Here is a 17,083-nt window from a genome sequence, read left to right as displayed (position 1 = left end):
CATCTAACCAATCACATTTCAGCTATTATTTGTTACCAGGGTCAGAAATCTGCCTTAAGGCCTTCACAATCAGTTCTACAGGCTCTGCTGCATAAAACAAGCGTCGATAAAACTGTTGCTTTAACCAATCAGATTTCGAGTTGGCGACACCACAATGGCTTCTCGCAGGGGTAGGGATATGTCATCGCTTTCACCAACTATGATTGGCTAGTGATAGCGTGGACTAGCCAGAGCTACCAAACTGTATCTGGAGCGAGCTGCGCAAGCAAATATATTGTTGTGTTGATTTAATAGCGGTTTTGTCAACCCGCAATGCCTGAAGTAGGAGAAAAATTTGATTTGTTTGCAGATTTACTGTCAAAGCCATTTTCAAGATGGACTTTTCAAGAAAAGCTGGACATCATTAAGAAAGGTCGGACAACTACAAAGCAAGCCTGTCACAACCGGGAACGAACATTTTCAGCACTAAATCGAATAAAAACGTATGCCAGAAATACGACAGGACAGGCTCGACTTTCAGCATTAGTTTCGATGGCGATAGAAAAGGAGGAAAGGAAGGAGGATGGATTTTGTGTACAGGTAAATAGGATTTTTGGTGAGTAAAATATGACTATATTCCTAAATAATATTTCAATTGTATGAGGTAATTGATGATTTTTATGTGTCGCATCTGTAGCTGCAGTAGAGGTTTTATAGCCATAAAATAGTTTTTGAGGGTTGGATTGATTCCGTCAGCGATAGAAAAGAAGGAGGAAAGAAAGGAGGATGGATATTGTGTCCGGGTAAAAAGGATTTTTGGTGAGTAAAATATGGCTGTATTCCTAAATAATATTTCAATTGTATGAAGTTATTATTGATGATTTTTTTGGTGTCGCAGCTGTAGCTGCAGTAGGTTTTATAACCATAAAATAGTTTTTGAGGGTTGGATTGATTCCGTCAGCTGAAGGCGTCGCTAGGAAATTCACGGACCGCCACTGGTATAACATGAGCAGCACACGCACACACGCACTCACGCACACACGCACACGCGCGCACACACGCAAGCACACACGCAAGCACACACAGGCAACCAACCTCTCTCGCACTGCAATCTGGTTCACTTTGCTTTTGGTGACAGCAAAAGGCGGCACATGGTGAGTACTAATCATTTTGCCTTTCTGGGAAAATATCTGTATTTTAACTTTGCATTTCATTTTTTCAAAATAAATCTTTCCACTTTTCACTTCCCATGTTGCGATTTGAGCCCCCTCGTCTATGTTACAGTTGACAGACAATTTAATTGAGCACAGTATGACTTGACAGATAATTGAATTGTATGACTGGATTGTCATCATACAAGTAAAATGAGATATAATCAACAAATAAATAGATAAGTTGTCAACATAACATGTAGTCAACATAAAAAAGTCGTCAACATAAAAGTCGTCAACATAAAAAAGTCCTCAACATAACATGTCGTTAACATAAAAAGTTGTTAACATAACATGTAGTCAACATAAAAAAGTCGTCAACATAAACAAGTTGTCAACATAGATAAGTAGTGAACATGAATAAGTGGTCACATAAATAAGTAGTCAGGTACAAAAAGTGACTAACATGGTTACCAGCAACAGAATAACAAATGAATCTACTTACTCATTCGTTGCCAAATTCCCAAATACGGGATGAATACAGTTATCCAATCCAATCCAATCATGCGGTGACTATTACAATTTTGAAATTAGTCACGACTGCTGTGCTGGTTTTGGTCCTTTGACTCAAGTGCCTTACCTAATCGATCACAGTCAAGGACTTCCCATTTATTTTATAGGACTATTCCGTTATTAACTCTGTCTATGCCAAACTATACCTCCCGGTATACCATGGGTAGCATTTGAATTCATGAATTATTTGTAAAATCAGTTGACAGTTACAGCGAGAGGTTCGTTCACTCACCGCCAACCCTCCCACTTCAAATGAATTGGACGTCTATGCGTGATGAACTCTTTTCAATTCAAAGCAGAAATGTGATTGGACATGGACTGCAGTATTGTCAACGGTACTGAGAGACCCAAGAATGCTCAGAAATGCGTTTTGGTGTGTGTGTTTTATAGGCGGGCAACATAAAAACAGACATTGGGGTGATGGAATTGGGACAGACCACCACGAGGAAAGTCCAGGTACTTCATCTCAAGGGGCAACGTTAGGTCGGAGTTTTCATCAGTGCGCTTCTTTCAGGGTGCAGGCACATCCCAACGGGGTGCTACAGTCAGCTTCCACAATATTCACTACAAGGTGAAAAAGGCTAGTGGATGTTTGTGCTGGGGGAAGAAGAGAAGCCAAGATATCCTCGTTGACCTCAAGTGAGAAGCCCCTTTTGCGTATGTGCCGGAGAAGTGGGAAGGAAGCCTACTTACAATGAGCCGTGCCTGAACCAATAAACACGGATGAATAAAGTTATCTAATCTGAAAAAAAAATCTAATCTAAACATGTTTCGACAGAAGCCTCTATTTACAATGTCCGCCGCGCCCTTTACAGTTATGCGTACGCCATCGTTTTTTCGAGCGATATTGTTGTGTCCGGACAAAGGTTATACTATCTGCTGCATGTAATCATTGACCAATCCGGGTTGGAGATCAAGGCCAAATGGAGTCAACAGATGCCTTTTTATTGTTGAACGAAACATTTTTTTTTTACATGGGAGCTTTGCAAAGAATCCCTGCAACCATTGCACAATGACTTCAGAAATATTCATAAATGTCTTCTCAGTGGGATCATGAAGCCAGGTCTCAACGCCATAATGGGAGCGACCGGAAGCGGCAAATCCTCGTGAGTGCCTGGAATCAACCCCCCAAAATTTTATCGTCACATGTCCTCCGTTGTGTTGGGGGTGTCAGGTTCCTGGACATTTTGGCTGCCAGGAAAAGCCCCGCCGGTCTGTCGGGTCAAGTCCTGATTGATGGTGCGCATCAACCGTCCAACTTCAAATGTCTGTCGGGATACGTGGTGCAGGTGAGACGTCTGAGACGTCAGGTGAGACCTTCCCGTCCAAACCTTTCCCCGCATCGACAGGACGACGTGGTGATGGGAACGCTGACGGTCCGAGAGAACTTCAGCTTCTCGGCGGCGCTCCGTCTCCCGTCCAATGTTTCTCGGGCCGTTAAGGAGCAGAAAATCGAGCAGCTGATCCATCAGCTCGGCCTGAGCCGTGTGGCCGACTTTAGGGTGAGTCAATACCTACGCAAGGATGGGCCTCCGTTCTCATCTTCTCGCCAACACAGGTGGGCACCCAGTTGATTCGCGGCATCTCCGGAGGTGAGCGGAAGCGTACTAATATCGGCATGGAGCTCATCATCGACCCCCCGGTTCTTTTCCTGGATGAACCCACTACCGGCTTAGATGCGAGCACCGCCAACTCTGTGCTGATGTTGCTCAAAAGGTCTGGATAGTAACAGAGAATATTTTGCATTTCACCCATCTGCTCATTGACTTTTTTTGATGATGGCTAGAGCTGAAATCGTCTGTGTCAACAGTCATGATGCAGTCCGATTTTTTCCAGAATGGCCAACAGCGGACGCACCATTGTCCTGTCCATCCACCAACCTCGCTATTCCATCTACCGCCTCTTTGACAGCCTCACCCTTCTGGTCAACGGCAGACAGGTCACTTTTGCCACTGTGCACCGCACCATACCCGAGTGACTCCTCACTCTGTTCAACGATCCGCTCAGGTGTACCACGGACCAGCCCAAAGCGCCCTGGACTACTTTTCAGACATCGGTAGAAAGAGCGCCACTCTTGCTACGTCCGCACTTCTTGCACGCTCATGCCCTTCTTTCTCCAGGCTACACCTGCGAGCCTCACAACAACCCTGCCGACTTCTTCCTAGACATCATCAACGGGGAATCCAGCAGTTTGGACGGAGAAGGTGGATTGCCGGACGAAGATCCACCCTTTTCTTTTTTAACTGGCTCTTTCTAGATTTGGACTTGGTCTTGAAGTCCAGGAAGGAAATCGAAGATAAATTGGTGGAGGACTACAAAAGCTGTCCAGGCTTCAAGCGCACCAAAGCAGAGTTAGGTAGGGCCAGCGACAGCGCAATTAAAAACAAGCAGAAATGGAAACCTCACTCTCTGCTTCCCCTCAGAGAGAATCATGGAAGGAAAAGACAGGGAGCGTTCTTCTTCCAACAGGACCGTCACCTACAACACGAGTTTCCTCACGCAGTTCCACTGGGTTCTGAAGAGAACATTCCGTAATCTCCTGCTCAACCCTCAGACCTCCATCGCTCAGGTGAGTTCTGAAACACTGAACCTGTTGGGAACGAGAGGAACTACAACTGAAAACATTGTGGTTTAGTTGGCAGTCACTTTGTTCCTGGCTTTGGTCGTGGGAGCCATTTTCTTCAATGTTCAGGATGACCAGAGCGGGATCCAGAACAGGTAAGGTCCTATTCTTCACTGTTCACCGGATACAGGTCGATGACGTTCTTCTACCACGTGTGCAGATTTGGCGCCCTCTTCTTCATCGTTGTCAACCAGTGCTTCAGCTCTTTGTCGTCGGCTGAGCTTTTCATCGCGGAGAGAAAGCTCTTCACGTGGGTACCCTGCCAGAAAACAAGTTGGATGAATGTGCTCACAAAGAAAGTTCGCTTGCTCTCTTCCAGCCACGAGTCCATCAGCGGCTACTACCGGATTTCGGTATACTTCCTGTCCAAGATCCTTTCAGATATCCTGACACTGAGGGCCTTCCCGGCCATTTTGTTTAGCTGTGTGGCCTACTTCATGATCGGTGGGTCGTCTTCAACCTGGAAGCTAAAACTTACATCAGCGTCAATTGTCGGCTGCAGGTCTGAAACCGACGGCTGGAGCATTCTTTCTCTTCGTGTTCACCGTAATTTTGGTGGCCTACACTGCCACTGCCATGGTGCTGGCCATCTCAGCCGACCAGACGGTGGTGGCCATCGCTAACATCTACATGACCATCGCTTGCGTCTTCATGATGGTGAGGCTCGGGCCAACCGACTGACTGACCGCCACCATCTGGTCTTTTCCACCGTCTGTCTCAATACCTGGTCCTTTCAGATCTTTGCCGGCTTGCTGGTCAATCTTCCCTCCATTGTCAGCTGGCTAGCTTGGTTGAAATACTTGAGCATCCCGCGCTATGGCCTCGCTGTAAGTCACCCGCTCGCCCGATACAGTGGTACCTCGACATACAAGCACCCCGATATACGAGCAATTCGAGATAAGAGTAAAATTTCGAGCAAATAATTATCTCGAGATACGAGAAAAATTTCGAGATACGAAAAAGCCAGGTGGCCAAGACATGAGAGGCTGTTTATGATTTTAGCGCATGGTCTTTTTGCCGCATCTCTTTCGTGTATAACAGATATCTACGAGCACTGGGCGGCGCATTGCATTTTTCCCCGTCACTCAGCGCGAATGGCGGAGCGATCGCTATTACAAGGAGTATATATTACTTCTCATTAGCAAGTGGTCGTGCGTTATCCTATTGTGAGGACATTTGTGTGCATCATTTAGAATTAAGTTTAGTGTAAAGTTAGATTAAACTTATTTTTGAGTGTTTCTGCATCGTAATCCAAGTTCATTTAAATTTGTTTATGTTATGTTACGACAGCGTTGCCATTTTTCCAATCCAATATCCTGTTTTTGGTGTTTTTTCAGAGGGTTGGAACGAATTAATGTGTTTTTAGTTCATTTCAATGGGAAACGTTCGTTCGAGTTATGAGAATATCGACATACGAGCTCAGTCCCGGAACGAATTAAGCTCGTATCTTGAGGTACCACTGTATTTCGGGGGGAAAAGATCCCTTTTTCCGCTCTGGTTCTCCAGGCTCTGCAGGTGAACGAGTTCTATGGGCTGGACTTCTGCCGTGGCAACAGCAGCAGCGTACCGCCGGGGACAATGTAAGAACGTACTTGAGCGTGGAAAACGGAAGTGCCGGGCCAAATAACGGAGATCCTCGCATTGTGCTCTATGCCAGTTGCGAAGGGCGGGATTTCCTACGTGAGCAAGGTGTGGACTACTCGTCTTGGGGTTTGTGGCAGAACCACGTGGCCCTCGGCGTCATGAGCGTGTGCTTCCTGACCATCGCATATCTCAAACTTCGCTTCATCAACAAGTTCACCTAGTTTGAAGCCCTGCGTCAAAATTCTCCAAAAGTATTTCTTCAGAGAAGATAGTATAAGTCACTATTTACTGCTTCTAATTGTAATCCATCGAATTTTGCAAATAATATAGACCAGACATGCCTGCGATAATAGAAAAACTACGAAGTAGGATCACTTCTATTATTACTACTACTAGCATACTCCATGTTTTCGCACCAATACAAAAATACACAAGTACAATTATCAAGGAGTGTAGTAATTATTAAACATTACGTTATAGGCATATGAACAGACTGTAATGTATCAATATCTAAATGTAATGGTCCCCGGACGTTTGGTCGCCCGGACGTTTGGTCGCCGGGTTCGCTCCCTCTTATCAGAGGGAGAGAGACAGAGAGTTTACTGTTGAGAGCGAGCAACCAGGTAATCTCTCGCTCTCAAAATTATAATCATGAGAGAGAGAGCATTAATATCAAAATATTGCTCGCTCCTGGCAGACCTATTGGTGTGTGTACACATGCTATTCAGCGCCGGATTCGCTCGCTCCCGGCAGAGCAGAGAGTTTACTGTTGAAAGCGATCAACCAGGTAATCTCTCGCTCTCAAAATTATCATCATGAGAGAAAGAGTGAGTTTGTAATTGCATTGACAATATAAGAGAGCATTAATATCAAAATATCACTCGCTCCCGGCAGATCTATTGGCGTGTGTGTACATGCTATTCAGCGCCAGATTCGCACGTTCGCCCCGCCCCCGGATTCGCTCATATTGGCGTGTGTGTACAGTTTTTCAAACTACGGCCGGGGGCCATATAGGCTTTTTAATCCGGCCCACCGACGTCGACCAAATTATAGTAAAAATCAATGACCTCCTTCATTTTCCTTTGCCCTGCAATACCGCTCATCATTCTAAATTTAAAGACTGCTCTTGAAAGTAAATTTGAAAATAAATTTTTAACCTTCAGTTGTGTCTTTTTTCTTATACAGACGCTCCCCTACTTACGAACGAGTTAGGTTCCGAGCGATTGTTCATAAGTTGAATTTGTTCGTAAATTGCTCAGTGCTATATTTTGTATTATAATTTATGTTTAAGGCCTATATAAGTATATTGAAGATGTATTTTCACGCCTATTTGGCGCATCGTATTTTACGCCGCAGTGTCAGTAACGAGTGCTATTTCTGTATTTTAGACACACAAAGCACGCACCATTTCATTAGACGCATATATATTATATATGGATGAACATCGAAACGCAATAGAGCTGGCTACCGGAAGCAGCTTATTTCCGGGTTTCGGTGCGCAGTGACTGCTGGGAAATATAGTTCTTGGACGCTACACCCACACGCTAAAAACACGCTTTAAAAAGGCAACGGAAGCAAAACTGAGTTCGGCAGTGCTTTATTTGGACATTTTACAACTTACTCACGTCATCATCACCCACAAATCCATCAAAGTCCTCATTTTCTGTGTCCGAATTAAACAATTGCCCAAATGAGTCTTCCAAAACGCTGGGTCCCGCGGTTGTAGTTCTTAGCAGTCACTGCGCAGTACTTTATCTATGGGAAAATAGTAGAGTCGGGGGCTGGTTTCCGTAGTTGTCCTATTGACTGATTTATTTTATTTTATCGTGATAACAATTTTAGTATTGGTCCATATATAAAGCGCACTGGATTATACGGCGCCCTGTCTATTTTGGAGAACATTTTTGACTTTTATGCGTGCCTTACAGGCGTGAAAATACGGTAAGTGCATTTGTATGTTTAAGGCTTGTATAAGTAACACGCATTGGTTTGTACTGAAAAAAACATTTAATAACATGGAGAGAATACATACAGTACTGTATACATCAGGGGTCTCAAACTCAATTTACCTGGGGGCCGCTAAAGGCCGAGTCTGGGTGAGACTGGGCCGCATCAGGATTTCCACAAGAAAAGCGCTGATAAAACATTCCAACGTTATCAAATATCTTTATTTTTTAACAAGAAATAATGAATTAAATAAATTAACTTAAAGATGAATAAAAAATCAATCAATCAGTAATACAAATATAAAATAATAATAATAATGAGCATACAGTAGATATACATTAGCTGGCTAAGTAGAGAAAATGAATTATTTTAATTCCGTTTCAAATGTCTGTATTAACAGCTCTTTAACCTTTAACTTTCTGAACTTGAATGGAACATTGAACATGAAATATTCTGAAGACGGCTTCTCTTGCCTACTCCTTGCTGCTAGAGACCTGGCAGCGCTTCTCCTCACATAGCTGAGTCACATTAACTTGAGGGAGGAAGCAGTGGAGACCCTCGGTAGAGCTTGAAGATGCTCATCAGTAAGTCTGGACCTGTACTTGGACTTATTGAAGTTCAAGGTGGAGAAGAGCTTCTCACACAAGTATGTGCTCCCAAAAAGGCACATGGTCCGCTTGAACATTTGGGAAAGTTCAGGGAAGCTGGGGGTCAACTCTCTCAAATATTGCCCAAGCATGTCTGCTTCTCCACTCACCTCCCTGAAGTCGGCTTTGAGTGCAGAGTCGCACTGCAGGTCAATGAGCTCCATTTGAAGCTCAGGAAGGGCATCTTGCACATCAAAGGAGAAGGGGTCCGCAAAAATGTGAAATGTGGCTTTGTGTGTCTTGAAGTCTGCAAATCTGTGATCAAATTCCTCCTGTAGCTTCGAAATGGCCTCAACATACTTCTCACCACTGAATGGTGTGCCTGCATCCACGAGAGCCTTGCATGCTGGGAAATGGCAAAGGTTTGTCTGAGAGAGCTGGGCTTTCCATAACACAAGTTTAGTGCAGAATGCTCTCACGTTGTCATAGGCAGCACTGACAAGTTGCCCCTGGCCTTGTAGCTTCTTGTTCAGTACATTAAGCTCATGTGTGATATCAACAAGAAAAGCCAAGTCCATGAGCCATTTGGGATCACTTGGCACAGGAACAGCAACCCCGTCTATCTCATGAAGTCTTTTACTTCTGTTCTCAACTCAAAAGATCTCTTCAACACGTTTCCCCTGCTGAGCCAACGTACCTCAGTGAAGTAGAGCACATCCCCATATTCTGACTCCATTTCCTCTAAAAAAGCACGGAACCTTCTGTGCTTTAAGCCCCTGGATCTGATTTGGTTGATGCATTTCACAACGACAGACATCACATTGTCAAACTTCAGGCATCTGCTGCAAAGGGCCTGCTGATAGATAATGCAGTGCAGAGCTATGGCCTCCTCCACACCCTCCTCTTCCAGTTTTTTTGAACAAGTGCTACCAGTCCATTCTTCCTCCCTGTCAGTTGTTATTCCAACAAAGCTCTTCCATGGCAAACCGGCATTCTTAATGGCATCACACAGCTGGTGAAATATTTCCTTAGCGGTGGTCTGGCCATGCATTGGAATTACTGTGAGCAACTCCTCCATTACTTCAAAATTGTCATCAACACCACGGACATATGTTGCGAGCTGGGCAGTGTCTGTGATGTCTGTGGTCTCATCAAGAGCCACTGAATATACACTGAAACATTGTGCTTTCTCACACAGTTGATCATAAATGTCACTTGACAGGTGAGAAATGCGCTCTGCCACGGTGTTGGCAGAAAGGCTGATGTGGTTGAAAAATTCACCTTCTGTGAATGGCTTTCCTGCTTTAGCAATCAACTCACAAACGGCGTAGCTAGCTTCGACTGCTGCATTACTGTCTTTGGTAGCCTTCTTGAAGAAATCCTGTTGCCTCAGGAGACATGTTTTAAGACTGGCAACCTGGTTGGCTCTCTCATTTCCCTGGTATTTTTCGTACTCCTCAGCATGTCTCGTAGACTACGAGTCGTAGTATAATGACGTTTCAAATTGTATTCCTTGTGCACCGCAACTTTTTCAGTGCAAATGAGACACGTCGGGTGCCCCTGTGTTCAACAAAGAAATATTGCACTCCCCACTTTTCTTGAAACTGTCTGTGCTCATCACCGACCTTTCTCTTCACGCCAGGCTTTGAAAGAGACATCTCTGGGGCTCTGTAATTTGTTTTTCCACTTGGAATGAGTCGTGGGTTGATCTTTCACGTTCAGTCGCGCGGGTTTGTGGCGCATGCGCACTTTCGCTCTATGTTCTATGCTGAGAGCAGCGGAGGAGTGTGCGCGCCGAGCGGAGTGATCGGCTTCACGGCTTCTCCTCCGCCCAGCTGATTGGAGGAATGAATGAGTGAGTGAGCGAGGCACTGGACAGCCCAGCCGATGTCCCGCCCTCCAGAGCCGTATACCTCACCGTGATTGGTTCATTCAGCTCCGAACCCAACAAGTGTCATTCATATCAATCTTGCGGGCCGCACGAACATTAATCTTTCATATTAAGACGGGGGCCGCAAATTATCGTCCTGGGGGCCGCAGTTGGCCCGCGGGCCGCGAGTTTGAGACCCCTGTGTTAGAGATTATAGTAATGAATTTTGAGCAGTTAGCGACATCTAGTGGTTCATCATTGTAGCACGTTCTCAGTTCTAGCCATAATGCTATGCGCTGTCGTGCTTCGATTCATTCAATAAAGTCACGATCAGAAACAACAATGCCACCCCGTTAAATATTCCATTGTGAAATATTAATTGTGTAACGTAAAGTATATATCTGTCTATTATGCACTAATGATCGTCAAAAGTGAACGTACCTTCGAGTTTGTGAAGAATAACTTTAGCTTGCATCATTTTGCAAACAATAGAATGTTGATGACATGAGAGATCCTCTTTCAAGCCATAAAGTTCCTTCTGAAACTTTGCCGCAACCGGCGTCGTTCTCCCAGACATTTTTCACACTTTTTTTTCTGTTCGCTTGACGACGTACTGATGCAGACGACGTGTTCCTTTGTTAGCTGCCAGCTAGGCTAGACAAACGGACTGACGTTCGAGTCCACAAACTATTTAATGTTGAGCATGTTGTCGATGTTTCGTTTCATTTAAGTTAAATTAAATTGAGGAGAAACAAGAGGCGCACAAACAAAAAGTTAAAACCCTAGCCATGCAGAAATGAACGCCCCATACATTCGTCTTCTTTTTTCCTCTTGAGGTTTTACGGTTGTTGGCAGCCAACCTCCTGTAGCATTATCGCCCTCTACTGTCTCAATACCTCAAATTACCAAGTTCTCAATTCAGATTTTAGACAGAGGGGGCGATAATGTTAAATTTGGTCTCTTAATGCCACAGCGTGAAGAGAGCAGCTCGAAGTCCAGTTTGAGCAGTGGCGGGCCGTCAGGGCCTTCAAGGCCTTCTCTGCTGGCCTAAGAAATATCTGAATCATATTATATTTTGTCCATCAACACGTACTTATTATTCCAAATGGTCTGTTAGCGTCCTTTCATTGCTTTTCCCGCTGGTTGCACTGCTTCCAGATGTGTGTTTTCATATTGAAGCATTTAACCAATCACATTTCAGCCATTATTTGTTGTCAGATCAGATCTGCCTCAAAGCCTGCACAATCAGTTCTTGCGGGCTCTGCTGCATTAAACTAGACTGTTGCTTTTAACCAATCAGATTTCGAGTTGGCAACCCCACAATGATTTTTCATAGGCGTTAGCATTTTGCTGGCTGGGACATGTCATTGCTTTCACAAACTATGATTGGCTAGTAGGCGGGCCAAAGCAGTACCGAGGCAGCCGAGATCGCAAACTCCACCCACTATGGCCGACAGAAGCAAAAACAAATAGATTCTGTTTGCTCACAAAGCTATTTTCTAGACGGACTTTTTCAGGAAAAAAATGGACATCATTAAGAAAGGGCGGTCAACTCCGAAGCTAGTGTGACATACTAGAGTGTTAGATCTATTAGTGTGACATACTAGTGTTTGATTTATTAATGATTGAATGTTGAGAATGCACAACGAGTTTGGATTGAATGTGTGTATCGGTGTTCGATTGTTGATCCTTGGATCCACATGGCAAGTGTGGGGCATGTTAAAGAAGATCGGTATTCGATTATTGATGTCTTAGCAAATAGCTTGAGGCACGGGAGGTGTGTTGAATCATTACAGTAAAAGTTGGATTGAAGTAACAACAACATCTCACTGTTCTGATTATTTCCCCCTGTGTGTCAAGATCGAATGCAGGGTGTAACACTAGCAAGCCTGTTACAGCCGGGAAAATGGTGTGTGGGGCACTTTCAGCGCGCTAACTTAGCTCCACAAGCAAATAGTATATTGTTGTGTTGATTTAATGCCATTTTCAAAACGGACTATGCCGGAAATATGACAGGACAGGCTCGACTTTCATCATTAGCTTCGATGGCGATAGGAAAGAAGTAAGAAAGAAAGGAGGATGGATATTGTGTAAAAAGGATTTTTGGTGAGTAAAATTAAAAATATGGCTATATTCCTAAATAATATTTCAATTGTGGGCCAAGTTCTGATATCTGAAAAGCTCCAGTGTTTGTATTTAAGCTCCAGTGTTTGTATTTAATCACAAAATGCTGCTAGAAAGTGGATTTTACCCCAGTTTAATTTTTGGCGTTTCACCATTGACTTCCATCGCTGTCTTTTCCCGGGAAAAATCACCCCCCTGGCCTGGTTGTAATGTCTCAAAAGCTCCAGTATTTGTATTCAATCAATAAATGATGCTAGGAAGTGGATTTTACCTAATTTTAGTATTTTAGTGCATTTTTTGTCATTTCACGTATGGACGTATCGACGTTCATCGCTGTCTTTTTACCGGGGAAATGATACTCCGGGCCCGGTTCTGATGTCTAAAAAGCTCCAGTATTTGTATTTAATCAATAAATGCTGTTTTTGGCTGGATTTTACCCCATTTTCGGGCAATGTTTGCCCATACGCCATTGACGTTCATCGCTGTCTTTTCCCGGGAAAATCACCCCCTGGCCTGGTTTTAATGTCTGAAAAGCTCCAGTATTTGTATTTAATCATGAAATGCTGCTAGGAAGTGGATTTTAACCAATTTTTGTGCATTAATTTGTTGATTATTTTTTATGTGTCGCAGCTGTAGCTGCAGTCGAGGTTTTATAGCCATAAAATAGTTTTTGAGGGTTGGATTGATACGTTGAAGGCGGTACCAGAAAATGCACCGCCCGCCACTGTGTTACACTGTGTGTGATCTTATTGCAAGTAACAAATAACACATTTTCATATTTAAATATAAGGGTTAACGTTATTTCACAATTTACAAGTCCACAATCCCTCATTCAGCCTCATTCAAGGTAGAGTGGCCAAGCGGGCCAATGCGCTGGATATAAGTCTCTCAGGAGGCGTGGGTCAAATCCCACTACTGCCAATTAATCCATGGGCTGTTTATGGTCCTTTTGTTGGATTGCTTATGGCTCTTCACTAACCTGTAAGATAAAATGTGAAACCACTGGTGAGAGAGCTGAGTCCCGAACACACTAATAGGAGTGTCACGTTTGCACACCACTGTGTCACTGACGGTACCTCTAGCTTCGCTTTAATCATAATGAATTTTTTTATGAGACTCTTTTTTGCATATCAACAGCGTAACAATGTTGTTAAAGAAGTCAGATATTTTTTGTATTTTAAAAGTGTAGGAATATTAAATTAAATGCACACATTTTTGGCTCTGGGGTCCTGGGTTCAAAGCCAGGTCATGTCCATCTGTGTGGAGCTTCATGTTCTCCCTGGGCCTTCCTGGGTTTCCTCTGAGTACTCCGGTTGCCTCCCACATTCCCAAAACATGCATGGTAGGTTGATTGGACACTCTAAATTGCCCCTAGCTAAGGGTGTGTGTGTGCATGATTGTCCGTCTCCTTGTGCCCTGCGATCGGCTGGCCACTGATTCAGGATATCCCCACCTCTGGCCCGGAAACAGCTGGGATTGGCTACAGTATGTGGGGGTCCCGTGACACTAATGAGGATAAAGCGGTTCAGAAATGAGATGAGAGATGATAGACATTTGCAGGTATTTTTACTACTATCTAAAGAATACTGCAATGTAAAAATATAAATTGTTTATGACTCTCTCTGCCAAAAAGTCTGATGTGTTAGTTTCAACCCCACCAACATTTTGCGTGTAGCATTCTGCTAAAAGAGATGACTCCCTAAACAGCTGAGGAGTTACAATGCATTGTTTTTTGGGCTGAGCAGACCACTACTGCTGCGGCAACTTGTTTTTTCTTACACAGTACTTGGTATGAAGCTGAATGTGGCGCCTAGGATTGATCAGTTCCATGACCTGAAGTCCAGGATGTCCATATTGTAATGTCTATATTGAGACAAATATTCGATTCATTGCCTAAAAAGAGGGGCTTTGCAAATAGCTGCGTGGTGAAGTGGGTCTCATATTGAAATGTGTATTTTTCCTGTTTCTAGTCATGACTCCATGAGTCTCAAGCTTCTCCTTAGTAGAGCTCTGTCCTATAGCCAGATGTGTCCTTGAACACTTGCAACATTGTCATTATCTTCTATTTGCCGGTTCATAACAAATAGCTTACTGTATGAAGTAAGGGGAAAATCCCATCCCTGTTCGATTTCGGTTCCACCCTCTTGAGAGACTAAAGGTGAATGTAAGTTGTCTGTCTCGCTCGGCGCATTTGTGGACGACAGCCTTGCCTGTGTTTCACCTGTGCTCAGAATATTCTGTAATAAAAGCTTCGAAGTCACTGTTCATCGCCTCCATCCTGTAATTGGACACCCAACATCTTCAACATCCGAAATTAATCGAACCCGAGAAGGAAGACAGAGTGCTCTTCCTTCAACAGTCGTTCACCATCACTGCAAAGATGGTGCCACAGTAGCCTAATAAGGTGCTAGTTGCCAAACATGAAATAGTAGGTGGGTGGTATTTTGCCCAGCAGAATTGAAAATAACCAGTTTGTGGATCATTGAAAAAATAACTCTTCTCTGATAATTTTGGATTATTTTTTCATCGGGAGTATATTGTTAAACTACATTAATGGAGGTACATTTGTGATTCTATTTGTGTAATTATTGTCTTATTATTTAATAAAAACAATTCCCAATCAAAATATTGCTGTGCATTGTAGGCTGATTGGACACTCTAAAATTGCCCCTAGGTTTGGGTCTGAGTATGCATAGCTGTCCGTCTCCTTGTGCCTTGCGATCGGCTGGCCACCGATACAGGGTGTCCCCCGCCCCTGGCCCAAAGTCAATAGGGCTAGGCTCCAGCACCCCCCGCGAGTGATAAAGTGGATAAAGCGGTTCAGAAAATGAATGAAAAAATATCTATGAATAAAAAATTTCATAAATGCCATTAGAATATGCACAAATCCGACTTAAATTTTACCTTATTTTACACATCTGTCCTCCTCACTTCTCATTCTCGTTCAAATGACTTTTCTGCTGAACGTGTCACATGAGATAGTGAAGTTTCCATTTATATGCAATATTGTCCCATGATTCTGCTTTGATTTATTTAATAGGGGATAGCACATAATGAACATATTTATATTCATGTTAATGAACATATATATGTAAGATTGTAGCCGAGGGCTAATTTCCATTTACTGTAGTCCATTGTGTAGGTTGAAGACAAACGATCACACATACTAGACACACGCATGCACGCACGCGCACAACCACACACAGCAGATTTAGACAGTTCTCATCACTGCAAAGATGGTGCTCCGGGCGTCGCCATCTTACCTAGGGCACCGCCGTCTTCCTTAGTTAAATGTGCCTAGAGTGCCAGAAGCAAGTACCCTTAATACATGTTTTTAGCGTTTACCAAGTCAGCACATCCCAATAGTTGTTAAGGCTGATTGAAGGTCTTGCGGTCGATTGTTAAAATATCTTGATACCTGTGTAATGTGTCTCTCATGCTATTATTGCACCCAGAGACTTGAACACTTTACCACTACGGACACACTTCCTGGATATGCTTACGTTACTTCCTTTTTGAAAGGAAATAATTGCACATTTGTAATATGAACCATCGTAAAAAGATTGAGATATTTCGACATTAGAAGTAATTTGGCCACCAGAACATCTTAAACTTCTGGTAAGATAATTGTAATTTCTGTCATTAAAAATCATCAAGATAGAAATTTCCTTTTTCAAATTGAATAATTTGATATTTTGCATTTAAAAAGAAAGGCATATAAACTTCCTTATGATATTGACCCTAATAATGTGCTTTTGATTCATACAGTATCTCAGAAATACCACATGCAATGATTTTTGTTAAGATTTCATTCAACATTTGTAGTCCCTATTAAAACCATGAATATGGAGTTGAAAATTGTGAATCAGGGGGCTGCTTATACGCACACAGGTGAATCAACCTGAATTTGAACCCACATCTCCCACTGTGAGGCCAACACACTAACCACTCATCCACCGGGCCACCTGTCTTAAATCTCAAGGTAAATATTTGCTCACAATTTTACTCGCATCTCAAATTCCTCGTATGTCGGGGTACTCTTATGTCAAGTTATTACTGTACAGTCCCCTTAAAACGAAATATACGGACGCACGTGTACGCTGTCAGGAGCGGCCCGTTTGTCCCTCCTGGCTTGCCGTCAGGTCAGAGCAGCTGCAAACAATCTGTGATTACTTCCTGATGTAGGTATTTAAGCACCACGCAAATGGTTAGTCATTGTCGGATCGTTCCTGCATGACACTGTGTAAATTCCTGCGTGACACACTACGTGTTACACCATTCATCGCTACAAGGTATTATACCCCATACTCCGGTTCTGTTACGTTTTGGCATATACAAACCCTTGTTATTTTGTAAAGCGTTTGAGTCATTAAAGCTACTGACATGAAAACAGCCCGTCTCATTCTATCCTGCTTCCCCGCTCCTGGGTCCGAATCTCCCCGACCGCGCTTCGACGCCTCGGCGCGATCATAACATACGCACACACTTGGGCACGCATTTGCCCAGTTCTTACTGCTCACCTTGAAAACCAATTGGTCAAATGCATGTTCGCGTGGTGCGTACACGAGTCCATTGTGGAGCTAAGGGCTTGGGATTATAAGAGTCAACTACTTTGTCATTATTGCTGGATCCACTTGGCAAACAT

General features: G+C 43.5%; 2 protein-coding genes across 2 annotated transcripts in view; one reads left to right on the top strand and one right to left on the bottom strand.

Moving 5' to 3' along the window:
• The window catches only part of LOC144065536 (uncharacterized), a 47,580-nt gene that overhangs the window by 29,988 nt on the left and 509 nt on the right, over positions 1–17,083 (bottom strand). The gene's annotated exons all lie outside the window — the stretch shown is intronic.
• On the top strand, positions 1,043–7,066 carry abcg2a (ATP-binding cassette, sub-family G (WHITE), member 2a). The gene is made up of 19 exons (XM_077588500.1): positions 1,043–1,133; positions 2,094–2,159; positions 2,218–2,342; positions 2,750–2,809; positions 2,878–2,992; positions 3,053–3,205; positions 3,262–3,419; positions 3,540–3,642; positions 3,711–3,759; positions 3,824–3,907; positions 3,961–4,059; positions 4,127–4,272; positions 4,339–4,421; positions 4,487–4,576; positions 4,646–4,770; positions 4,829–4,983; positions 5,064–5,153; positions 5,833–5,906; positions 5,984–7,066. The coding sequence occupies exons 1-19, from the start codon at positions 1,131–1,133 to the stop codon at positions 6,129–6,131; spliced, it is 1,926 nt and encodes a 641-aa protein (XP_077444626.1). The 5' UTR covers positions 1,043–1,130; the 3' UTR covers positions 6,132–7,066.

This window comes from Stigmatopora argus, chromosome 20, assembly GCF_051989625.1.
Source record: "Stigmatopora argus isolate UIUO_Sarg chromosome 20, RoL_Sarg_1.0, whole genome shotgun sequence".
Classification (NCBI taxonomy): domain Eukaryota; kingdom Metazoa; phylum Chordata; class Actinopteri; order Syngnathiformes; family Syngnathidae; genus Stigmatopora; species Stigmatopora argus.
The sequence above is the reverse complement of the archived record's forward strand: the minus strand, read 5'-3'. Positions and strand labels throughout refer to the sequence as shown.

Coding starts and splice junctions, on each gene's coding strand:
- abcg2a (XM_077588500.1), top strand. Junction 4,771..4,828: donor TGTGGCCTACTTCATGATCG/GTGGGTCGTCTT, acceptor TGTCGGCTGCAG/GTCTGAAACCGACGGCTGGA. Junction 5,154..5,832: donor TCCCGCGCTATGGCCTCGCT/GTAAGTCACCCG, acceptor CTGGTTCTCCAG/GCTCTGCAGGTGAACGAGTT.